This window comes from Rhinolophus sinicus, chromosome 1 (genome assembly GCF_057876585.1).
Source record: "Rhinolophus sinicus isolate RSI-liver-muscle chromosome 1, RSI-T2T, whole genome shotgun sequence".
Taxonomy (NCBI): domain Eukaryota; kingdom Metazoa; phylum Chordata; class Mammalia; order Chiroptera; family Rhinolophidae; genus Rhinolophus; species Rhinolophus sinicus.
Window position 1 is genome coordinate 68,597,312 of NC_142501.1, and position 27,908 is coordinate 68,625,219.

At 36.0% G+C, this 27,908-nt stretch overlaps 1 protein-coding gene across 3 annotated transcripts in view; it reads right to left on the minus strand.

The window, feature by feature from the left end:
• PTPRR (protein tyrosine phosphatase receptor type R) overlaps positions 1 to 27,908 on the minus strand; it is a 245,914-nt gene that overhangs the window by 199,097 nt on the left and 18,909 nt on the right. For all 3 annotated transcript variants that reach the window (XM_019748998.3, XM_074325415.2, XM_088800759.1), the window contains exon 2: positions 21,607 to 21,896. In XM_019748998.3, coding sequence (XP_019604557.1) covers positions 21,607 to 21,896 — 290 coding nt within the window. The remainder of the gene's footprint in view (positions 1 to 21,606; positions 21,897 to 27,908) is intronic.

Here is a 27,908-nt window from a genome sequence, read left to right on the forward strand (position 1 = left end):
TAACTGCTCCTTGCCCTGGCTGCCATGGTAGTACTCTCTCCTGGTTTCCCTCTCACCTCTATGCCTTATCCTCATTATATTTGTGGCTTATCTTTCTCTATCTGTCACCCTGAGCTAACTATGGGATATGTACTGTTTTTGTACTGAGTAGTAGTACATCTGTAAACAATCAGGTCAAATTCCTGTGGCTTAAAGATTCTCTTATCTTCTTATTCTTTTTGGATAATGTGATCCACTCCTAATCTGCAATTATCACTGTATATTAATGATTCCCTAAATTAATTTTTTTGCTTTCCCCTGAGCATTAGCCATATATATATATATATATATCTGAATATATATATATTCAGATACATATATATGTATATATATGTATGTATATATATGTATATATATATACATATATATATATATATATATATATATATATATATATATATATATATATTTGAATACTGATAACTGCCTATATTTCCAGATACAGTCATGCACCATTTCACAACAGGGATACATTCTAAGAAATGCATCATTAGGTGATTTTTGTCATTGTGCAAACATCACAGAGAGCACTTACACAAACTTAGATGGTACAGCCTCCTACACACCTGGGCTGTATGGTACAGCCTATTGCTGCTAGGGTACAAGCCTGTGCAGCATGTTACTGTATGAAACAATATGAGATTAAATCAAGCACAAGAGAAAATGACGCAAGCAAGTGATGCAGTAAACACAAGATGCATGACGCTGCTACCAGCATAACGTGGCATACTGTTTAACAACAAGCATTTTTCATAAGTAGAAAGAATACACTCTAAAATAAAGATAAAACATATAGTAAATACATAAACCAGTAATGTAGTCATGTACATAATTGTATGCACTATGCTTCCATACGAGTGGCGGGGCAGCAGGTTTGTTTACCAGCATCACCACCAACACCAACATAATGCATTGCACCACAAAGTTACCACACAGCTCCAATGTCATAGGCCATAGGAATTTTTCAGCTCCATTATAATCTTATGGGACCACCATTGCGTGGTCCATTGTTGACAAAAATGTCGTTATTCGGTGCACGATTGTATAGATTTTATAGGCATTTGGAACTCAACACATCTAGAATTTTACTTGATTTTTTTCTCTACAAACCTGTTGAATAAACGATGGAGGCCTGTGCAATAAGAGTTAGAGTGGGGCAAGACTAATGCAAATAACAGTGATCAGGAAGCTCCACAGAAGTAGTTCCCCTTGTCCTAACAGGGAATAAAACGTGAGATTACCGCATGGGGAGAAAATGCCAGCTAGGGAGAAAGACAAAGAGAGACAGATATCACAGCACAATCTCTGAGGACATTTGCTAATGTTATGTTTAAACCATTTCCTTGTGAAATTAGTTTCACATGTGGTCTTTCCCACACTTAGAACTGGTAAGTATTTAATTTTCAAATTCCCAGATGTTTTGGGACGGTGACTATAAAGTTGAGCTTGAGAAACTGCCTGGCAAATGGAAAATAGGATGAGTTTTTATAGAGGTCACCAGTCAGATTGTGAACTCTATAAAACCATATGAAGGCTGGGCGTTTCTATTCCAAATGTCCTTATGGAGACTGAATTCTGATGGTATCCGTGCAAATTTCCCAAAGCCTTCTGGAATGATTGGAACTGATCACAGACAAGGCTGTGCGCTGGGAGACATGGAACTCATTCAGGTCACTCAGAGACCTTTGTTTAGTCCTTGGGTTGTATAAGAAGATATATCCATTCTCCCCATCCCAAATTATAGTCATCTGCCTACAGCCGTTATGATCTTGTTAAAGGGCCATCCGTCTCTTTCTTTACGAGAGGGTTCTTCCAAAAACAGCACCGAGGACGTGAACAGGTGGCCTTAATTGGCTGTTGCCTTTCTAATCTAGTTCTTAAGAAATGAAATTTGGATTTCAAAACCACGCTGTAAACTTAAGTTCAGAATGGAGTGATCCTCAGACTGTCATGCTCTTTTAAGGGAGAATTTTAACAATGACAACTGCTCAAAGGGTGGGGCAAAAGGCAAATATGTCAGAATTGCTCGTGACAAGACCTTTCTTTCCCACACCAACCTGTTGTCCTCACAGAGCTTATGATTAGTGGTGGATTACAAAAAATTGCAAGAGCTTGGGAACAGGGCCTTCTTAAAGCTATGTCTCTACAAATTTGGATCCTACTTTCAGTGCTGATTAGCTTTGCAGGCCTAGATGAGTTACCTGTTGGTGACATAAATGATCTTCAGTTTCCTCAGCTGTAAAATGAAGATAGTGATGCCTCTTTTACAGACTTGTAGGTATTATAACTAGTGTTGTTAAGTGTTGTTAAGTGCAATTATTAGACCTAACTATTTGTATTAAAGGAGGGAACTAAGATGGTTACAAAATTCAAATGGTAAAAATTAAAGACATTACATAAATAATTTCAGAATAAAATATACCAGCCATTCCATCCATTGCTTAATTTATCAAAAAGAAAAAAAGAATGAAAAGATCATAATAGCACCTCATTTGGGATCTAAAAAATGTCCAAGTTTACCATAATAATTGATGAGTAAGTCAACACAAAAAGAAGATGGAAACAAGATGGCATAAGGATTGGTCTAGTGTCAAGAGTGTTATAGAATATGTCTTCTTATGAACCAATTGCCCTATTCCTACTTGAGGCCTAACCCTACTTTGTGCTTTTATATATAACTATATATAGCTCATAATAACTCACACTGTATCTAACAAGCATTGATCAAAATGAAAATAAGATATTAACAATGTGCACTGACCAGAAAACAATTGTAATTAAATAAAGTCCCATGACTAAACATGATTGTGTATGTTTAATACGCCAGGCTCTCAGCCTCCTAAAATTAATTAACTCCCTAATGAAAGTTGTCTGCTATCAGAATAACCAATTTACTCTTTTCAACAATATAGCCAAACCAGTTTTCAATTAAGATTCAAAAAGCCAAGTCCTGATGAGCAAGGATATCATAAATGATTTATGAGCATCCTACTTTTCTGTAACGTTACATCTATTATTCTGCTTTAATCCTCTAGCATGCTTTTTAATTCATGAAAAATTAATGCCAAGGCTATTTTATAAAGATTTTGTCCACTTTGAAGGTAGCTATTCCAGGAAGCATATTCTAAAACTAAGAATGCACTCTTTTCAAATTTAGCAAGCTGAGTCCTAAAATGCTCAATTAAATTTTAATAGTTTCTTTTTGTTTAATTTACATCCTTCTCAGTCCAATAATTTTAATGAACCAATAGCTGTCATTTCTTCTTGCTCTATAACAGGTTGAAATATTTCCCAGGTATTTTCATGCCCTTTTTTTCCCATTCAGAATTGAAGACTCAGAAACACATGCATGTTGGAAAACATTCATCTCTTAAAACTGTTGAGTCCCAATTCTATTCAGAAAGACTTGGGGGTGGGGGGAGGCTTGTAGTGCCTGAAGCCGTCAAAACTCTTGGCTTCCTTTGATCTTCACTTTGACAACACTGCTACTCCACAATCCCACCTTCATTAAATTGTGCTGTCAGGCTAGCCTAGCATCCTGGGTTAAGGTTATGTTCCAGGCAAGTTTTTTATTAATGAGGAACAGATAGCCTCTCTGAGTGAAAGGCAGAAGGGAAAAGCTGTAAAGATACAACAGGTAATTTCATAGCCATTCAAAAATAGCCACGCCTCATGTAGATTGTATCTGGGAGCTAGAAAATTAGGAACTGAGATTCTCCTCCATCTCTCAGTGGCTGCATCATCATCATGCATGTGGCCCGACTGGGAGCCAGTCCCTAAACCCTAGCAAGACCCATTTGCTCAAACATCTATTGCCAGCTTTGGACAGACTGTTTCTCTTGGTTTTAGTTCTTAAAAGGAAAAAACCCTAAAGGGCTTGGCTTGTTTCTTGGGAGTGCTCTTCACACGAGGCCATGTCACAGACTCCTGGACAGCTAAGGCTATGGTGTCCTTGGCTTAGGAACCTTCCTATGGTCCCATCAGCTGTAGCCGGGAACAGAGGGTGACATGATCAGTATGATTGCCTTTTCAGGGCTTGTGGGAGGGCAGCCACCCACAGTGAACTTGTCTCCATCAGGATTGCAATTGCTACCTCATCCAAAGATGCAACATTCATCCATAACTAAGTTCTCATAAATGTTAGCTATTGTTATCAATACCACTGATCATTTATTCATTCATTCAAAAAATGCTTATTAACGACCCACGGTATGCCAGCCACTTTCTGAGACTGTGGATATAATGATGATGAAACTTTTTATTTGGAATACAGGAGATTCTAAATTTTAAGAAACTGATACAGTACTTATGAGACAGTTCTAGGAAGAGAGAAAGGATGGTCACTTTCCAGATGACAAGTAGAAAACTGTTCCTCCAGTGAAATGGAAGGAATACTAAAATGCTAATTAGGAATGTTAGGCCCAGGTGTTAATGGATTAAAGCCGGGAGTCAGGCCTCAAAAAGAAATACCCAAAGGAAAGATCCAGTCAGTCTGTAAATGTTCGGATGATGCTGGCTGACAAAGCTCATTCTCTGCCTTACCTGGATACCTAGGAATTAACACAGCGTTTTCTAGTATGTATAGAGGAAGTTACTACCCCTGTCCAAATGATCTGAACAAATGTTCTCTAATATTCACATTAATACTATGGTTTTTGAATTATGATTATAAACTCAAATACTTACACTATAGGGTCCAAGCAATTAAAATAGGGGTAATTCATCATCAGACAGTGGCAGGGACTAAGGTGAGTGGGGAGAGCACATATTTAGTCTAAAGGCAGAAGCCATTATGCTACCATTTGAAAATATGGCACTGTGATACCAGATCTCCCAATTTTAAAGAAATACTCGAAATGCAAATTTTTAAATAAAATTCTTGATTTAAGAAAAAAGAATGCACTGAGGTCTAAATATATCTGGGGCTGCCTCCAGTTTGAGACTACCAAACTGCAAGCCCTGCTTGACAGTGAGGAGCACAAATCAACTTTGCCCCCCACACTCTTGCCTTGATGTGGTACACATGGGGGGAACCGGGGATGCTGTGTTCCAAGAGATGCTGGGGGGTCCTAAGCTGCCCCAAATAGGGTATCATGACCAGTGAAGCAATCACCAGGGCCAGCTGGTTGTGGGAGACTGAATAATAGGTCCTCAAAGATGTCAACGTCCTAATCCTATGAACGTTACTTTACATGGAAAAAGGTACTGTTCAGATATGTTTAGGTTGGGTATCTTGAGATGGGAAATTATCCTGGATTTCCCAGGTGGGCCCAGGGTAATTACAAGAGTTCTCACAAGAGAGAGGCAGGAGGGCTGAAGTCAGAAAGAGAGAACGACATGTGATGATAGATGAAAAGGTAAGAAGGCAGCCATTGTTAGAATGCAGTGGTGAGCCCAGAAGCGGAAGTGACCTCTAGAAACTGGAAAAGGCAAGGAACCAGTTTCTCCTCTAGAACCTGCAGAAGGAACTGGTCCTGTGGACATCTTGACTTTAGCCCAGTGACACTGATTTTGGACTTCTGATCTCCAGAATCACATGATAATAAATTCGTGTTGTTCTAAGCTACTACGTTTATGGCAATTTGTTGCAGCAGCCATGGGAAACTAATACAGCAGCACAAGACTTCCCAACAAGTCGAGTATCCTCTTCTGGCTCGAGAGAAGGCCATGGGAAAGTCAGAGAAGTAACTTTATCACTAGACCCAGCCCATGAATTTCACAGCTCCTTGGCCCAGAGAGAACCTACCATCTATTAGAAGGCGCTTAACCTTCCCTGCATGAATAATTTTGCTCCTGCTAAGAGCCCAGGAGGATAGCTGCCAATCATCGGCAGTCCTGAACAAACAGATCATTCCAAAGCCCACAGATCAGAGGGTACGCCCACACGGTGGAAAATTTACCATTTTTAAAATCAAGTGAGATCAATTCTTTGTGACAACCTCCCTGAGCCTCAATGACTTTATCTGTAAAATGGGAATAATAATGCCACATAGAGTTATAAGATTGAGCATGAAAAACCTCTACCATCGTGTTTTATGTATAGCAGGAGCCCAAAAAATGGTGGGAAATGTTTTTTGGTGTTCTTGTATTGTTACCCTTTATTCTCTAGATGCACCATTATCACAAGATTCAGTTTCCTACATATCCTCAGTGAGTTAGCAGCTCAATGGGAACAAAAACAACAAAAATCTTTAAGTCTGATATCACTTCATGCCTCATTCTCTCAAAGACAGTGGGGAAACAGATGCTTCGCACACTGTGAAAATGTTACATTTAAAATACAACCTCCTGTCACAAGAATGTCGGGAGAATGAGAAGCTTCTGGAAAAGTCCACTGTCCTTAAGCTATCCTGATAACCATCATGTCTAATACACACATTGTGTTACTAATGCTTGTTAAAGAAGGGCTTAATTATCACAGCTTCTGACTGTGCTCTTATGGCATTCAGCAGCCTTCAGGCTTCACAAAGATGCACACTGACATTTCCACCAAGGTTTTCACAGTATTACCACATTAATTGAGCAGGAGATATGTCAAGTGGCATGAATTAACAAGCTTGATCCTGAAAAAACAGGTAAAGGACACAAACAAATTTTGGAATAGATTAAAAATGCAACCAACCACTGTGCTGTACACCTGCCGCTGAAGCTGAATAATATGGAATGTCAACTATAATTAAAGATAGATAGATAGATAGATAGATAGATAGATAGATAGTCACGGGAAGTGGACTACAGCATAAGGAATAGAGTCAGAGGAATTGTAACAGCTATATACGATGTCAGAGGGGTAGTAGACTGGGAGAGGGGGGTTATCACTTTATGAGGGGTGTAAATGTCTAACTATTACATTGTTTTGCACACCTGAAACTAATAAAAAGAAAATACAACCAATACTTGGGATACAGAGGTTTAATAGACTCTGAGATCCAAAACCAGTATCACAAACCCAAAGGATTTCAGGAGTAAAGGAGACGCAGCTGCCAATGGCTGGCCCTGTGAACCCACGTTGTACCGTAGGCCCTGCTTCAAGACATTCCCCTTCAAACCCCTCGGGCCAACAACTCCTCTGCAGATTGACTTCAGCTCATAGACTATGAGCATGTCACCCCTCTGGCTAATGGATACTTGGCCAAAAATTCAACAGCAGCAAACTGAGCCTGAGAGAAAAGTAGAATACAGGAGCTGTCTGTCTTCACATCAGATCACCCTCACTCCTACTCCAACCTCTTAGGAGGCCACCCCTTGTACTTTGTACTTGGACTGCTCAGATCTCCCCCAGCCCCTCGCCTGACTTTGTCTGCTTAGAGGCTATTTCAGGCCTACATCATTTTTTTTCTTTGTGGGAAAAAATTATGTATCTGAAGACTCATTTGTTCCTTTAAGACAAGGCTAGGGATCTATATACAGCCCCTTATGTATAGCAATATACATTACCATGCCTGTATCAATAAGGCATGCTGTGCCAAGAAATCTTTCATTGGCAATATCTGGAAAAATTATATGGGGAAACTTCCAGTACCTGACTACTGTCTTGGATATCCAGCCTTTATTCATCCCAGACATCATGGAAATGCAGTGCCATTATTACAGTAAATTATTCTCTACTGGTGGAAGGTTAGACTGTGACAAGCTACTAGAGTATATATTTTTGAGCAGGGAATCTCATCACCTCAGATCACACCTTGGCCTCATTCCCATAAGGAGTATAATAATGGTCAGTGGAGAAGGCTAGAATTGTTTAGAGAGGTGAAAATACTGGTTTTCAGCGTGCCTCTTTTGAACCTATATTTTAAAAGATAGACTTCATCTTTCTGAACAAAATGACAATGAAAATAAATTCAGTAATTTTATTTTTTAGCTCTGTATCATCGGGGCCCAAGGCATATTGGCATATTATTTCTTATCAAAGTTACTTGAAAAACAGCTTATGAAAAAAAGGAACATTGACCTTCCTTTGTCTCCTTGAAGGAAAGAAATAACTCCCCTGGGTGAAAGGTACCCTCTGATCCACAGGCGACATCCTTATCACCAGATTTAAGGAATTCAGTGTCCAAAAGCCCGTAAAAACAAAACTTGTCACTTTTTACTAATTTACTACCTCAAGCCCTCATTCTGTTTAGAGTCTTCACGAATGAGCACCCAAAACGAAGTTTTTTCATCGTCAAATCTTCAAAAGTGTATTGGTTTTTGTGTGTGTAAACAGTATTAACATAAATAGCTGCCTGTTTCAGTCGTTTCCCTGAGCATCATTTACGATCTCCCACATGCGACATATTAAATTGTTTTTTTCTCCTGTTAATCTGATCTTGTGTCAATTTTATTATAAGTCTAGCCATAAGAACTAAAGAGAGGTAGAGGGGGCAATCTCCCCCTCCCCAACAGCACTCGTATACATTTTTCTCAAAGATCATGAATAGAAATGATTAGATTAATATTAATTTTCAAAGTTCATTTTATTTTTTTAAAGATCATTTACAATATGACTATAAGTAGGATTTATGTTCAGATACACCTTTTGTGCTTGTAAAATCAGTTACTCTTATTTTTATATAAAATCATATAGTGGCACATAAAATAGGATCCATGAACAAAGGGGTGTTCACTATGTAGACACTTGAAAGGGTCTGCCTGCCTGCATTCAAAGACTGGCTCCAGGGCCTGGCCCGTGATACACTGTCCATTTTAAATGTCTGTCAAAGAAAAGATGGCAGAAACATCCGGATGCCTACCAAGTCAATCATTCCATTCTTTTTAGGACAAGAGTAGAGGTGTGACAATGAAAATCTCTAAATGAGATGAGTTCGATAGTGGGGCCTGTTCGTAGATACTAACTCAATAAATGGTAGCTATTATAATCTATCCAGAGATTTCTGATGTTCCTACTGGCAGAAATATAACAGTAAACTTTAAAACAATTTTATGACACCTGACATTAGTGCATAACATAAATATTTCAGAGTGTTTTCATATACATCGATTCATTTGGCCCTTACTAAAATCCCTGTGAAGGAAACAGGAAAGATGTTAATATCCTAATTTTCCATAAGAAAAATGAAGATTCAGATGATCTGACTCAAAGTTCTTTGATTCCTGATGAGCTTTTACTCTCAAGCAAGCCGCCTCATATTTCTGGGCCTATCTGCAAAATAAATGAGTTGGACGGGTGGCACGGAAGACCACTTTCTCTGCTAGTACGTGCATCATTTGGAGATCAAGGAGTTGGAACAGGACAGGCTTCACCGTGTGGTAAACTGATCAGGCTACCAACTTTCCAGCAGTTGGAATTGATCTTTGAGATTCACTCCCTCCTGTCATTGTCCAGACATGATGGAACCCTGAGAGAACAATTTATGGCAATAAAAATGCCTAGGAAATCTAGGTGTCTAGTGATTTCATTTACAACGAGAAACAATTATGTGGGAATCAGAATTCTTAGTGAACATTTCATGGGAGTATTTTCACCCCAAAATGCATAAAGATGGATGGAACACTTAGTCTTAAACACAACTTAGCTTTATTGAGTCTAAAATCAAAGCAAAGGAATTTAAACGATCAATGAAAAGTCCATAAGAAAGCTGAGGGATTTTCTCACTGTGAATAAACATATGGAACTAAAATATTTACAAGGTGTGGCAAAAAAACACAAATCAGCATTTTCTAAGTTAGTGATTTGAGGTTAGAAATTTTCTCTGTTATGTAATAAGTGGGTTCTGAGCCTATTAACCCAAGTAGACTGACAATGGCATTCAATGGTTTTAAATAACAAAAGCCTTTTAACTACCCCTTATTAGCGAGAGACAACCTTTTGGAAGGGAAATTTTCCTTAAGAGCTGAATGATTACTAAAATGTCAAGCTAAAATCATAAATGGTACTCTTTGGGCCTTCACTGGGAGTCCTAACTGATGTTTAAATGTTTTGGCAACTATGCATTACTTCAACCCAGCAATCTCACTTTTGGGAATCTATTCCATAGAAAGTTTGGTTTTAAAGGCCAAACTTTTCAAACAGATCAGAGACAACCAAGTAGGTAGGGTGGAGCGTGGCTCAGGCCGCCACTGGGATCAGGCAGAGGCAGCGACAGTGAGACCGCCAGAGGGGTCAGGAAACTCACATAGCTCACACTGCACATACAGAAAGACAACTGATCTGGAGTCATCCAGAAAACGTAAGCTATTCTTGGTAGCTTTTTTTTTAAAGAAACTAGAAGTAATAATGAGATATATATTTACAGTTATCAGTCACAAAAGTAAAGGGTGATCAGCACTGTTGCTGATAGAAATGAAGAATGGCTACTTTAGTACTTATTGGTAGAAATGCAAATTACTGTTATCTTTTGGGAAACAAATCCAGCTATGCATTACTTCAACCCAGCAATCTCACTTTTGGGAATCTATTCCATAGAAAGAAAAGCACTAGCATGTAGCAGCATATGTACAATGATATTCTCGTAACATTGTTCATAGGACCAAATATAAGGGCGGGAAGTATGTGAATTATCATTGATAGAGGAATGGCTCAATAACTTTTGGCATAACCATACCATAAAGTACTATGCACCATTAAAAATAGTTAGTCATGACTATTGATTAGAAAAGTTTTCCGCGAGGTATCATGGGGAAAGAAAGGGAACAAAGCAGAGAAGTGTCTGTATAATATTATATCATTTTTTGTGGAACACAGAATAACAAAAATCCAGTATATATGTACATTCTTGTGAGTGAGGGTGCATGTATGTGTGTATGTCTCTGCATGTGTATGATTATATGGACATAAATAAAATAAGTGGGAGGATACACAGTAGGTTCTTAGCATTAATGACCAGGAGTATATGAGAGTTCAACAAAAGAAGATGAACTGGATAAACAGACAGCGAGGGGAAGAAAACCACAAAAAATATTGAACAAAAATGATTGTAATAAAAAATGAAATGAATTTCTTACTTATGCATTAGTTTATCCATATATAAAGAAACTAGAGAAAGATAAATGAGAGTTAAGTCTGCCTTATAAGAATGACTATGATATATTGTTCAGTAGAAAAAAAAAGACAGTCACAAAATGTTGTTTTTTAAAGGAGGATAATACAAACATTTGAACACAAAGCAATTCAGCTTTTGTATGGCAAAAGATACCATAAAAAAACAAAGGGAAATGACAGCCTAAGGAAAAAAAACAATTATATACTGGGTGCCAAAAAATTGCATATACATGACTTGTATTCATCTTTTGTTATCATATACATTATTACAATTTTAATACAGTTATTTCCTTTCTTAAAATGTGTATACATTTTTTTGGCACCCTCTGTATATAACCTATATGGCAGACAAAGGGATTATTTCACAATAGACAAAGAGCTTCTACCAGTTATTAAGAAAAAAGATAACCAACCTGATACACAAGAATAAGCAATGTGCATGAGAAGAAATGAAAAAAGGAACACACATTAAAGATGCTCCTTCTTTTTCATTGTCATGGAAATGCAAATGTAAGCAATAATGAGATACAACTTTTACTCCTCTAATCAGCAAAAATTGAAAAGAACCACCACTAACTGCTGCTGCAGAAACTCTGAGTCAGTCAGGCAGCTTTATACATTATTGATGGGAGGGTGAAAGGCTACAACTTTCCAAAAACCAATAATTTGGTAATGTAATAATGAAAATAGTCTTGGGGTAAATAATCTCTTTTGAAAATCACTTATTCATATATATAAAACATATAAGTGAACAAACAATATATATTTATGTGTATATATATATATATATATATATATATATATATATATATATACAGTATATATGTATATCTGTTCCTCTTTCTCCAAGCATGTATATGAAAGATGTTTATTGCAGCAATTTTTTTGTGGCAAATATAAAACACATACACAAAGAAATAAAACTGCAAAAAACATGGATGTATACTGAATCTGAGGACTACTTTAAGCGTAGAATACACAAACTTGAAAATTATGCAACTATTTAGAAGAAATAATCAAATTTCTATTTAAAGACTCTGAAGTATATCTATGACCTATTATTATTTTAAAAAACCAAGTTGTGGAATAAGTATGACTTAATTTTTAAAACAACAATAAAATCTTTATGTATAGTTAGAATAGAAAAATGTATAATGTAAATTAAAAAGATTTACATCCCTACATAATTACAAAGGTAAGCTTCAATTACCTAGAGTATGTATTTATATGTGTGGAATGATTATTATTTGATCTTCCCTAGTAATTTTGAAATAAATTGTTAGGTTATTAATACATTATTAGGTTATCAATAAATTATTTGGCATTCGGATTAATAATACCTTAAAAAAAGTATTCTTTGTAACAGTAGCTACTGACCATACAGGTGATAGCTAATGTTAAGATTCTAAAGGCAATCAATACATTATTTCATTATTTAGATGAAAAAAAGGAGTTGCATCTGGGAGCAGGAGATAAGAGGTGAGCATAGAGCAGGTAAGCACATTCTGGCTGATGGAAAAGATGGTTAGGCTTTCAGCAGATAAAGTAGCAGGTGGACAGTTCACAAGAAGATGGCCCATGGCAACATGAAAAGCTACCAGCAGGTAGAGGTAGGGATGGCTATGAGATATGAGTGCACAGAGAAAACAAGTAAGAAGGCTGGTCTCCTGCTTCAGAGAAACTGAAGTGCTGGTTGGCTGACCAAAGTGAACGCTCAGGAAAGGAAGATGATGTCAAGAGCCCAGATAAGTAGCAATGGAATATAAGCAGGGTTTTGGTCAAGACCATCACATGTGGCTGTGTGGGCTGTGTGAAGCACAGGTCTAAGGGACGCTGTTGGCTTAAACTACAGGTCAAGGGTATCCCCTAGATTTGTACAAGGCAAGAAGTCCATTACAGTACTGGGATTTTACCCCAAGATCAGAGTAGATGAGCAGTAAAATTGATATTACATCATCCACCACCACCATGATTGTGACAGTTGACATTACAACAATGTGTTAACACTTTACAGGACAAATTCACTGATTCTAGAAAGAATCAAAGGAGGTAGGCATGTCAGGTATTACAATTTCCATTACAATGAAGAAACAAAGACTCAGAATGTTCGTTCATTGTGCCCAAGATCTCAAAGGTAGTTAGTGGCAGAACAGGCACGTGAACCCAGGATGTCTCCTAAAACCATTCTGTTCCCGCTGTCTTAAACTGCTCGCAGTGAGAATGAACACTGTTCCCTGACATTGGGATTGGGTTGAGGTTGGGGACTACTGAGCAGTGAGCCAAACAGATCATGATACACATTGTAATTCTTTCATACTGACTATAGTTTCTTATTTTTCAAACCCAAAGGGTAAACAACTTCTCCCTGTAGGGGGATTTCCCGCTGTGTAACATTCAAACTCAACTTGTCCATACTGATTGCTATTTTGTTACCCTGACTATTTGTTTAGACAGAACAAGGTACAGAAAGGATCTGTGCCAGCTTACAAAAACACATATAATACAAAATAAAATTGAATAAAAAAGCAAGGAAACGAGGAAATTGAATTAGAAGGAAAATGAATGAAGAAAAGAAAACATCCAGCTAAGAATGAAGTTAGTTCACAAAATAAATAAGGCCCCTCAATAAAGCTCTCTGTATTTGCTAGAGGTAGGCCGCAGATTTGGCTCTCAGTTTTTTAGCACACAAGAGTCAGAGGGAAGCATGAGTCACAGCATTTAAAAGATATAATTATAAGCCAACCAGGGGCTCAGGAGAAATACAAGTATTCTTGGTAGTAAAATTAGAAAGATTTATTTTTCCATTGTTCCATATAATGCTAATAATAGCCTCCAATTTTTATAAGGATCTGACTATGTGTCAGGCATGACGCTTAGTGCTTTTAATGCTTTATCTCATTTAATTCCTCAACAATTCCATAGGATGGCTATTATTAGTATCACTCTTTTACAAATGAGGAAACTGAAATAGAGATGTTAAGTCACTGCAGGAAACAGAGTGAGTAAGTACGTGATCTGGGATTCCAACACATATTTGCTGACTCCAAAGTTATTCTTCTACCACGCGAGCTATACGTTGATTTAATCCCTAAATATCCCTGATTATCCAATAGAATCACTCAAAATACAAAATAATGTAGTTCCCACCACTTTCTTCCTGTCACTCAACTTTTTTTTGCTTTCTTCACTGTACTAACCACCATCTGAAATTATGTTTAATTCTTTACTTATTTTATATAGTCTTTTCTCGTATTAGAATGTGAACTACATAATGGCAATGATCTTGTTTATCTTACCACTCTGGTATCCCCAGAGTCTGCTTTACTGCCTAGGACACACAAGACAATAATATTTCTGAATGAATGAATGTCTTAAGGAGCAAGGATTGGGTGTCCATTGAAAACTTTTGCATGTCTGAGAATTCAGTTGCCCCTACTAATTCTTGGTTCCTTACAGATATACTGATATATTCTTACAGTCTCCATGACTTACTTATGCTAGTTACTCACCAGAAATATACTGTTTCCTATAACGTGGCTATTTTTCATAATCCAACGTGGCATAAACTTGACTTTATTCATCTGATCTTATAATTTAAAAAATTATAGTACTTAAGAATATAGATGACACTATCATTTGTCACACATGAAGAAATTTTAAAAAATTTATTTGTCCCCCCCAAACAAAAAGATTGATGATTTTTAAAATCCTACATTCAAAGAATTTGCCTAGTGGCCTGTTCAATATGGAATATTTTTTCTTTTGCTGACCAATATTTCTTGCTTAAAAAAATAACAACAACAGACTGGTTCTAAAAAGGAGAGAAAAAGTACCTTTATGGCTTAAAGCACAAAGAACTAACATGTACTTGTTCTGGTTAAACACCTGTCTACTTGCCGTGTTTTCAGGCAGGAAAAGTACCTAAATTTTTAAACAATGCAGTGTCACTATATCAGTAACGGGAGCTGAGATAATTTAGGGGACTTTCTGAAATACAGACACACAAACACATATAGAACCCCAAAATATTCAGAATAACTGGGGTGACACTAATAAATGCTATCCAGGAAATCTCAGAATAAGACAGATTCTTTGTCCTGATTGTCTTGATACATATCTCAGTGTTCCCTAAGGCTCTCTTGTGGTTTCCAGAGAGAAGAGCAAACAAATCTCAAACACTACTCTTCCTGCAATCTTAGAAACTGTCTCTGAACATTTGGCCTATCCTTCAAAAGTGTTTTTTTTCTATTTTATTTGAAGTTATCTGTTGCTAAAGCAACATTGTTACCACTGAGTAAGCTTCATAACTTTGCCCAGAGAGAGACTCTTCCAGAGACTTTTTACTCCTATGTTTTCATAAAACAAGAGAAAGGAAGACGTTGTTTCTACCATCTGAATTACAGGGATCGTGTTGAAAGAACTAAGGCATTTCCTAAACGGTGCCAATCCCATCATGCGCGGGTGGGGCCAGATGCTCAGAAAGCCCAATGGAATCACCCATTAGCAGTTAGATTTTAAAGCAGAGCATTGTATAGTTAAAAATAACAACAACAACAACAACAACAACAAAATCTAAGCATGATTTATAGATATTTATGATTAGAGAGAAATAGAGAAAGGAGGAAGGAAAGAAATTAAAAAAGGATAAAGTCACTCACAGAGGCTACAAGAGAACAGTTCTTAACAATTGGAAAATCAAAGGGCAATTTTTAGACACTTGACAAGTAAATATTTGCTCCAAAGAAAACACGTCCTCTTTGTTTATCAGCAGGTCCCATTTATTTTTGCATTATTGTGGAAATTTTGGATTAAGAAAAAGGTTTTAGGCTCTAGCATAAAGACACAGCACTTTCTTTCCATCTTCCTCAATGAAAACTCCTGAAATTGAACATTTTATATGCTCTTAACAAAATATCCTCTTTTTTTTTTGGTCCTGCTAACTTCTTTGGATGTTTTTAATATTTCCCTTGTTTAACATTTACAGTCTATGGAATATACACATAATTTGGCTTAGTGAAAAAAAATCTCATATTACAATTATATATAGAGTTCATAAAGAAAGTAGTTTCCCTTAAGATGAACTCACTAGATTCTCTCAATAATATTAATTAGGCAGTTGCAATGGAAAGAATACTATATTTGCTATATTCAACATTTATTTCGTCTTCTCAGAATTAGCTGCCTTAAATCATTGACTGTGTTGGGAATATAAGTCAATACATAAAACTGTAAAATCCATTATATAATAAAATTATGGAATTTTTAGCAGCTATAAAAATGATGCTGTATAAAGATAGTTAATGACATGAAAAGGTAAGTAAAAAATTATAAAACTATATATAGAGTCCATATTTTATAAAAAGTATGTATGACTATGTATACATATATATGACTATATATAAATATAAATTAAATATAAGGATACATATAAATATGAATATGAATATGAACATGAATATAAATATACTAGATAGTCACTATCAAGATGACATTGTTATCTAACAATTAAGGGTTGCTTTTATTCTTTTACCTTCTCTGTATTTCTAAATACTCTAAAACAGTATAGAAGTACATTACTTTGGGAGTTAAAACAAGAATATTACTAAAATATTCTCTGTACATGAGGATAGTCAATGTCCAATTAGATGATAATTAATTAAACCAGTTATCCTAAGACTTCAGTCATCTTAATGTTGAGTTGAAATGATCCAAAACAAGCAGATGTACTAAGGGGTCCAGTGTTGAAACTTCACATAGCCATTGCCTAAGCTTGACTCCTAACATTTCCAGCACGTGTTTGAGCATCCTCCTTGCTGCTTGAGTAGCTAGGAATGGAGAAAAGCAACAGATGGCGATAGTTCTGACTGTCAGGATGCCAAGTTCAAGAATAGAGTTTCTACTTGAAGACTATTTTTCAGGGGTACAATATAACTAGAGAACCTAAGCACAAAGCTTTCCAAAATGCAAATGTTGGAGATAAAGGGAAAGGTGATTATCTAAGATCTTATTGTTTAACATGAAGCATTTAGAGTAAGTTAAGAAAAAAGCATAAATTTAACCAAATTTCTGAAGTGGATTCCAAAATTTCTTCTTCTGAACTTTCTTAAAAATAAAATAGAATTTGTCCCTATAAGTCATTTATTATTATTATTTATGGAATGGCCATCATGGATCTTTCACTTTTTACCCTCTGGAACCAAAATTAACAACTAGCTACCAATAAGTGTAATTTCAGAGGATAAAAATTAACATTATCATTAGCTTAGATAAAATGTAATTCATAAAGTTAAATTTTCTGTTGGGAAAATTTGCAATACTTTCCCAAAGCAAACCAATTGACTTATGGTAAAATGTAAAATGTTTGAGTTTTGTAAGTCAGACAAATCTGGATTTGAATTCTGCCTGTAGCACTTATTATTAACTGTGTAACCTGGAGAAAGTTACTGATTTGGGGCTTTGATTTTCTATCTGTAAATTGGCACCTAATCATAAGTTTCTTTTGATGCTTAAAGGTTCTTTACTGACACAGCTTCTTCCACCATTACTATAATATGGTTTCAGCACACAGTTACTTATACTGAAGTTCATAGGTAGAAGTACATAACAAGCATAACACAACAGTTCCCCAATTTTGCTTTGATTGAAGGTTGTGGTACCCAAATACCAAGATAGTCCTCAATGATCCCTGTCTCCTGGTATTCATTCCCTCCGTAGTCCCCTCCCCATGAATGTGAGCTAGACCTAGTGACTCAATTTTAATGAACAGAATAAAATGGAAATTATGGTGTGTGACTTGGGGACAAGGTCATACAAGGCAGTACGGGATCGCTCTCTCTCTTCACATACTTGGGGGAAGCCATGTTGTGAGCAGGTCTTCATGTGTTGAGGAACCTAAGCCTCCTGCCAACAGCCATGTGAGTGAACCCTTCAGCTCAGGCAAGTATTCAGAGACTTAGCCGTGGATGACAGCTTGACTGCAGTAACCCCCAAGGCAGAACTACACAACTAATCTGCTCCCAATTCCTGACCTTCAGAAACTGTGTGACATAATATTTCTTGTTTTAAACTGCTAAATATTGAGGTAGTATGTTATGCAAAGAACTAATACAAAGAACAAAACCCAAATGACAAAGTTGGTTAGGGTCTATAGACAAAATGCCATTTTCCAGGAAGACAGAAAAGATGTTTCTACAATACTACTGCATTGATTTGAAAATCAAGGAAAAGAATTACAGATTTGATTGTTTTAACAAATGGATTGCCATATCAGAACATGGCAGAGGTTTTTTTCTCAGGCTTTTATACTCATTCTCTTTAGGAACTTGGGGCAAGTATCCCAGACTATATTAGAAGACATCCAAATCACACCTTACATTACACTACACTGTCTTACACCCATTTAGCATTTTGGACTTGGTTATTTACTATTTGACCTCGAATACCCTTGACACGTAATAATTCATAATTTTTCCAAAGCCTGCATTTGAATCACACTTTCTGAGTTTGCCCACCATGAGCAAGTCATTTAATTCAGGAATAAGTCTACACACTTGCTTCCCCTATAGCTCAACAAAGCCTTCTCATCCCCCACCGTATAAGAAGTCACCATCGAGGAATATACAGGCTATAGTGGTTTTCACAAACTTGAGATATTCTTGGGACATAATGTAATGTGTCTGATAGATTGCACAAAATCATAGTCCTTTTCATTGGAAAATTGTCTAGGTATTAGGACATTGCCCAAGCACCTTAATTTTCTTCTATGTTAGAATGAATTTACTGCTTATTTGAGCCACTGTTGAAAAGTTTAGAGTATGACCTTTCTCATCTATTTTGTACAAGAATTACATTCCTGAGACCAAGTTGTAAAGCTTCATAGCCTCACTTTTTCTTGAAGGGGCTATTATGTCTTATTAAAAACTGAAGTCCAGAATTTCTGATTTAGCAAACATTTAGCTGCTATCTGGCATCTATCTATTCTATCTTTGCTTGTTAATAATGTCCCTTCTATATTGAATTTGTACAGAAATCCTAATAACAGTTTCTTAATTGAGCTTCTGGAACATAATTAGCATTCTTTGGGATAAACATTTTAATTGTGCTGTTCTCTCCTTGGAATAAATAAACTACAGATTTTCCTGATTATAAAAGATAGAAGAAAAAGGGAAAAAAACTCATTTGTGGACAAATGCTCTTATGAAATGTTTTGTGGAGGCAATTAGGGATCAGGAAAGGGAGAAGGATGCATGCATCTTTCACGTCCCAGTTAAATTTCTCATTCTAAAACTCATTGTCTTAAAGATGTCAGAAATGAGAGAGAGAAAAAAAAAAAGAAAAAAAAAAAAAAATATATATATATATATATATATATATATATATGAGGATAAAAAAGTGATCTCTCCCACTGAGCTAGGAAACCTTAGACATTACATATACGCTTTGGAGGTTGGAGGTGGCTTTTTCCTCTAGCTGGAAAAAAATATCAATAATTTCCCTAATTCAGGAAATGATACTTATTAACACTGTTCATTTTGATAGAAATTAAGACACAAATAATTCCTTGGTACCACAGCAATATTCCTCAAGCAAAGTGGTCCGTGTGTGTGTGTGTATGTGTGTGTGTGTGTGTGTATAATACATGTACACTCTAGCCATACAAACACACAACAATTGCTCCATCAAAGTCATTTAGCCACCAGAATATCTCCATTTCATCATCTATGAGTACACGTCATACCTAAATCTCTTTTCTGGACAGAATGAACCTTCAACCCAGCTGATACTTGATTAAATGATTTTTTGAGAAAGCTGAACATTATTGATTTATTTAAAATAACCCCACTTACCAGGTTTTCCTGCTAAATCACTGCATAAGTAATGTAAATTGATTACAGGAAACATTAGCACTAACAATTGTTGCAAACTCAGAGCCACAGAATGGTTAGAGATTAGATCAAGAGAGATTAGGGAAAGCTAATGCAGCAAAATCACCTATTGCCTCCTTGCAATCATGACCCAAAAGAAAAAGCACAGCTTTTTCATGAATCTTCAAACCACAAATAAGCTAAAAGTGAAATGACATGCCATAATTCCTCATTGATGCCTTTCATCCTCCATAACATTAAGTTAACTAGATAGTACATGACATTACAAGAGAGAACAAACCTCCTGAACTGTAATTCACAGTGACTTTAAGAGTTGATGACTATGGCATGTATATGTGATGGTCACTAGAGGAAACATCTCCCACAAGCCCCAGCATTAACACAGGCATATCCCACTACAGCGACATCATTAACACCATTTATCTTCACTGAAGAGACAGAGTACATGGCTTTCACCTTGAGAACGTCTGTTACTCATGTAAATGCAGAAAATTTGATGAAGTATTTCAGGAGGCCAAATGACCCTCAGATTTTCTCTTAACAAGAGCTCATCTTGTGTTCTCAATTTATGATTTTTATTGAATTACTGACATTTCCCCTCAGACATTTCTGAAGCAAAACCAGAGATTCCGTTTCATTTGTCTCTTTTTCTAGATACCCCAAATGAAGACTGAATCATAATAAATATTCAATGTATGCTGGCTAAAAACATCAATGAATGGATCTTTGGTTCTCAATACTAAGTAAAATGTCCACTATGTAGCAGATAAAAAATAAAGAAAAGGAAAAGAAAGCTTGTTAAATTTAATTACATTTGCTGCATAGAGAGATTACCAAAATGCAAACATAGTTTCATTGAATTATCGTGGCCTTAAAAGTCAACATATTTGATTATATTTTGGGGGCAGAAATGCAGTAACAACCACTTAGCTACTGATTTATAGTTTTAATGTGGATCTTCCTAGTGTGATTTTAAACTTGGGAGGGACCATAGTCTAAATAGATTATCAACCTCAGCATGTATTTAAACAATGATACCTCCACAAATTGGGAACCTCTTGCTTGGGTTACATACCCTAAGAATACAAGCAATGAGATCACTGCATTGTTTTGATTAATAAAGGGTGATTTTTGTTCACTGATATTAGGAATATTACCCATCAACTATGCCCAGACCATTTTATTTACTCCAGTGACAGAAAACTACCCTCCCCCTACAATACCTCTTCCCTTTCAGTGGACTCTCTATTTCTTAAAATTTTAATCAAGTGACCAGAAGATCTTTAATAAGCATTATTTGTTTGCATAAACTAACACCTGTCTGTTTAAAAGAGATTATCCGAGAAGGTAGGAGGCTCGTACAGGATACGATCAGCTGTAACTATAAGGCCCTCGTAAAGCAATTGTTAATTTAAATATGTAGCAAGCACTACATGCACCATGCACTTTGCTGTGCACAGAGGATACAGACAGGGTTTCTTATTTCATGGGCTTACATTCAAGAGAAAGCCAACACACAATACTCAAGTACCAAAAAAGAAATATCAGAGAATGAGAAGTGTTGTGGTGAAAAAACATCACTGAGATCCAATGATATCTATTCACCATGAATTTTTGTTATTTTTTTTTTCCCCAACATCAACCGAAAGGAAAGCACCAGCATCAGCATCAGCATCAGCAACAGTTAAACGCAATACTTACCACCACAATGACATTTGCTGCTGGGATTGGAAGGTTTTCTACATCAAGATCTTGACCAGCCACAGCCAACAGATTGAGAGATGGGTCATATGCAGGTCTAGGAAATGCTGAATGAACAATTTGGTGGCGTCTGCTTATTTGCGCTTCAGAAGAAAAATGCTTATATATCTTTTGTGGAGCTATATCCAGGCTCTTCTCAATGTCTTGTGAATGGTGATAAATGAAGGCTGGCTTCCCACTCTTTTTATGATGAATTGCCAAAAGGTGATCATTATTTCCTGAAAAGCACCCTGAAAGGGGAAAGAAGCAGAAACAAAAATCAAAGACCTTATTCTGTAAGATGATGGGAAATATCTGATAAAAAGAGTTAGCCATGCTTCAGAGGCTTTAAGACTTGTGAAAAATTCAGATCAGTTAGTCTCCATCTTTTTTTTCTGCCTCATTATCCCCAACAAATAGGACACACTTGGTGGTATGGAGGCATCTCAGAGACTTGGGTGGACAGAAGTGGATGTTTGAAAAATGTCCTATTTATCAGATATTTTAATACCTTTTTTAGTCAGGAGTTCCCTCCTTTTTCTAAACCCACAGTTACAAGACCTTGTTGGGCTTCTACTCTTGGATGTCCTATCTGTTGCTCAAATGACAACCATTTATATCATAGTCAAGTTTCCTTCCTTTAATCAATAGCATTTCATACAATTCTTATTTCATACTTATGTTATCCTAGTTATATTATAGTTAACTATGTTTATATTTTTAAGTGCTTGTCCAATATTTTAAGCCCACTGACAGAAATTTGAGTATACTCATTGTAATAGCAACTTCCAATTGTGCAACAATATGCATTCTCTCCTCCTTACTTCGTAATATGGTCATCCAGAGAAGTAATACATTCCCCTTTATTTCTTCTGTTAGGTAAATATCCACTGAACTGAACAACTCTATTTGTCATTGGGCACAGGAGGAAATAGAGAACATATACATGAGAATCAAAAGAATATTACTAATTCAAACTCCAATTAGAAAAGCAAACTTAAGACCTTCTATATAAGATGAAAAGCAGAGCAAGCAGATCACAACATAATGATGACACCAACACAGTGCTTAGTACCCCTAGGTACCCCAGGTTTTCCCTTGGTACCCCCATGGCAACAAAAAACTGTTCATAGAAAATTACTGGCCTCTTTTCACAAGAATTCTTTCCCAATCCCTCACTGTTTCCGTTTACTTCCCATATCTTACAAGGAGCTTCAAGTCCTTTTTGCATGTTAATCTTTATTCACATGTCCATTTCAATAGCAGTATCATGGCAGATAGAATTCTCATACTACTAAAGATTATATTAGATAAAATTAGATTAGATTAGATGAAATACCATGTTTCCCCGAAAATAAGACCTAGCGGGACAATCAGCTCTAATGCGTCTTTTGGAGCAAAAATTAATATAAGACCTTATATTAAGACCTGGTCTTATATTATGTTATATTATATAAGATCTGGTCTTATAGTAAAATAAGACCCGGTATTATATTATGTTATGTTATGTTATGTTATGTTATGTTATGTTATGTTATGTTATGTCATATCACATTATATTATTATATTATATTATATTATATTATATTATATTATATTATACCCGGTCTTATAGTAAAATAAGACTGGGTCTAATATTAATTTTTGCTTCAAAAGATGCATTACAGCTGATTATCTGGCTAGGTTTTATTATTAGGGAAACACGGTAGATTAAATAGTTTCTTCCTTTTTAGTAAGAGGGCCAATCCTCAGGTGAGAAACCCAAGTTCAGGCAAGGATACAATATGCCTTTCCCCCAAAAATGTGCCTTTAAATGAGTATTAAAAGAGTCCACTAGGGTAAAAATAGTATGTCCATTCTATTTCTTAACTCCATGGCAATCACTTCATTGCTGTTCCTCACAATATCATAGTTTGCTATGATATTGTTCCTCATAATTTCATAAGTTTACTCAGAGAGGAGGGAGGAAAGTGGTTACCTTTCAGAAGTGTAGAAACTCTTCTAGGACACTACAATATCATCCAGTGAATTACTTTTAGTAAAATACTAAATGGACACATGTGGTCAGAAACTTAATATGCACCTAAAACATTTCAGCACCATTCTCCACTAATAAACCAGCTGCAAGAATAATAACATTGAAGCACCCTGCTCTGAATTTCATAATAATATTACATGTGTTCCTAATAACGATGTCATTTCCAAATCTGAGGAACTCTTATTTCATTTAGAGAAACAAAATTTACAGTTATTTCAAAGTCATCACTGTCCAATAATCATCTTTGAAAATTATAGCTTGATTGCTTAAGAAAAGTTACAGTCTATTTGGCATATTTAGGAATTTTCATGAAATGTAATTGTGATTTGAATGATCTGAAAAGCTAAAGTTACTGGTACCTGAAGATAATTCCCAAACTGTCCATAACATCATAAAAGAAATCACTTGAGCTGACTAAGAAAATCACCTATCTTTATATCCCTAAAGGATAGTGAAAGCACATTGGTAAGACAATTGCTGAAGATGCTAGAAATACATGCTGGTTACACAAGGCTTGATGGAGCACAAAAGCTATCAAAATGATCAATTCCTCTACTCTGGATTCACTGTACTGTGTTTCTCCGAAAATAAGACTTAGCCGGACCATCAGCTCCAATGCGTCTTTTGAAGCAAACATTAATATGAGATTCGGTCTTATTTTAATATAATATGAGACCCGGTCTTATATATTATACTATCATATATATATATATATATATATATATGTAAGAGGGCCAATCCTCAGGTGAGAAACCCAGGTTAATATATATACTATACTATAATATTGTGTCTTATATTAACGTTTGCTCCAAAAGACGCATTGGAGCTGATGGTCCAGCTAGGTCTTATTTTCGGGGAAACACGGTATGTATTAAATAAGAAAGAAAGAAGCAGCTTAGAAGATCAGTGAATGAAGAGCTGAGAAAATAACATAATTATCTTCAATCTTTCTTTTTATATAGTGTCAATCACAGCAAACCTTTTCAGAGCCACTTTATTTAAATAGAAGAGTCCAGTTAACAAATGTCTCCTGAAACGGGTGACAACAATCTAATTCTAAGTGCAACTGAAACATAATTAAAAATTCCCAGCCTTATACAGTTGCATATGTGAAAGGACTTAGTCCTATCTTTTGTCCTTGAGTAATGAGAACCAAGTCGGCAGCATAATATTAGGAACCTCATCACAGCCATTAGGTAGGAAAAAGTTTTTCAAGGTGTGTTTAGATCTATAAATCAGAATCACCTGGGAGACTAAGATGCAGATTCCCAGATCCCAGCCTTGAGCGACCACAGCAGAATCTCTGGAGATGTAACCTAAGAACCTGGATTTTTAAAAATTAAATTTATTGGGGGTGACATTGGTTAATAAAATCATATGAGTTTCAAGTGTACAGTACTATAACACATCATCTGTAAGTTGCATTGTGTCCTCATCACCCAAAGTTTAGTCTCCTTGCGTCACCTTCATAATCAAATTCTTCTCAGATTCAAACTCTGAAGTTTGAGGACTACTGAGCTAGTGTCTAGACTTAGTTTTGTTTCCTGAATCTTCAAATGCCACCTCTCCGTCACCTCTTTCACTTCAACATTATGAATATACTCAAGTAAACATTTTAGAAATGTTAAGATTGAGATGCTTGCTAAATATCAAAGTGGAGACGTTGAATTAGAAGTTGGATAACTAAATGTGTAGTTCACGGTTGGAGAGGGGGAGAGAGAGAGAGAGAGAGAGAGAGAGAGAGAGATTTATGAGTCATCCAATACAGATAAAATTTAAAGCTAAGTGACTGATAAAGAGGGAAGAGAGAGAAGAGAAGGCATATAGGACAGAGCACTGTAGAATTACAATATTTAGAGTTAGGATGAAAAGAAACCAGCAAAGATAATTGAGAAGGAATGATAGTATAGTAGGAGGCAAACTAAGAAAGAGTGATTTATGAAAATATAAGAAAGAAAATATTTTGGAATCTGTATAGGGTCTTAGAATGTTTAGTATGTATCTTGTCAAATATACTCATCTGCATTTAAAATAAAAGCACTTTTATCAAAGAAGTAACATTTACATGAGAATAATCAGTTTTGATGGTCACAAAATTCCACAATTGAAATTTCATTCTGGGTCCGACCTTGCTAATCTCTGAAGAGATCTCAACAAAGGAAAGAGAAGTGTATGAAAGTGCAGTGTTAAGTTGGAGTGCATTATGATTCATTATTTCAAATTCAATATTGGTCATTCCTGGATGCACAAGGTACAATGGCCTTGTATACACCCTCAGAGAAAAAATGCTTGTATTGCAAATGTTTAAATCAGTATCAGCAACTTATGAAAGGAACAAAAGGATGAAACAATAATCTCTAGAGAGACCTGAACAAGTGAACAATAAAAAAAAAAAAAAAAAAGCAACTTTGTTCTCTGATCATTTTGTGAAGGGACAACTATTGTTTTTTAAGCATTACCATCACCTTCTTCTCTAGAAAGGAGATATATATGGATAACATCAGGGAAGTCTCTTGGGAATTTCTACATGAGAAATGAGGCTCTCATTTGATTTGTAGATGCCTCTCAGGAAAAGTGAAAAATACAAAGAAGTAACAGTGAAAGTTTATATAGAAAATGCCTATTAATCGTATCGAGAAAGGAAAGAAACATACTTTTTAAAAAAGCAATAAATCAAGAGGTAAGGGACCTAGATTCTAGTTTCAGTTATCTCCCCCACCCCTCTCTTCTCATGGATGTGAACTTGAGCAAGTCTCCTCATCACTCTGAGCCTTAGGGTTTTCATCAGAAAATGAAGGTGGCTCTTATATATCTAGGGCCAAATTAGAAATGCTTTTCAGTAAAAAAAGAAGCCCTGATTCAGTTTCACAGGGTGTGAATTTTTTTCTAAAAAGATAAGTTTTTCCCTAATTACAATAAAAGACGCTCTGGGAACTTACAGGAGCAGAGAATTCCAGGAGCGATATCTTGGGTGTAAGGAGACTAATAGTAAAACTATTTTTCCAGTTGTTCTATACCTATTGGTAATGGTAACCCAAGACGTTACCACAGTGCTAATCTCCAGTTAAAAGTACCCACAGTAATAACACTGAGTCTTCTGAACGCAGAGCAGCCCGCCCAAGATGTGACAGATGAGGTCTGTCAGCCTAATCTCCCAGGTATAACACGCTCACACCTACTAATCTTAACAGCAAGTTATATCAGTGTTTTGAAGGAGTCCATTACGGCTCTGTCTATGTATAAAGCCAGTTTTACAAAATTCAGTTTGTGTGTCTTAGTTATATTCTAACAACATACATATATGTATATATACAAGTATATTTGTTTTGTTTTGTATCCTGACACCAAACAATCAATTTGACCAAAAAACAGTTCATCTTCAAGCTAGCTATTTTGTCAATAAAATAAAATAAAATAAAATGAGGGTTTGTACAAGACAACAATGATTCAACTTATAAAACTTGTAAACCATCATGGTTCTCCCCAAAAAAGTCTTGGATAAGATTCTATTGAAAGAATACCTCCTTCGAGGAATGGTTTTCCTAAACTCTGGTTTATGAACTGACCACTAGGTTGTGAAAACATAATCTCCTGAGGAAGTGCTGTGTCATTCTCTAATACCATTTAAATGTCCCACATGTTTGGCCAGTGATGTGTCTAGTATATCTATAATAAAAATTAAAAATCAACACCAGAGTAATTAGTTTATTTTTATAGAGCTGGCTCTATTCTCCTCTATGTAGGAGAGGATCTGGACCCTAAAAGAATAAGGAATTACATTAATTAAGGCATCTTGTAAACTTTTCCTGCATATTCATTGATATAAACACTCCACATTTCTCAAATATTCCATTAGAAAATGCCATTCCTACTCCCACTTCCAGCCAAGACTAACTACTCCAGGCACCCCTTACTTCCTCCTATTTATCTGATTCATTGAAAGTTGGGCTGCACAGTGGAAAATTGTTCACAGAATTGACAGCCATTTCAGGGAAACAATCCACTGTGTGCTCTGTGCTGGTGGTAAAATTACAACGAAAGGGTTTCATAGTTCCTGATTTTTGCCCAGTTTTAATAGAGTTATTTTTCATTTGATAAATATATATTCAAGAATGGAACACACTACAATCAGGACAGCATCCTTTGGGACAATGTGACTAGACATAAGTCATGAAAAGGAAATGGGTTAAGACCACTGGCCTCAGACTGCCGGAGGAAGTGAGAT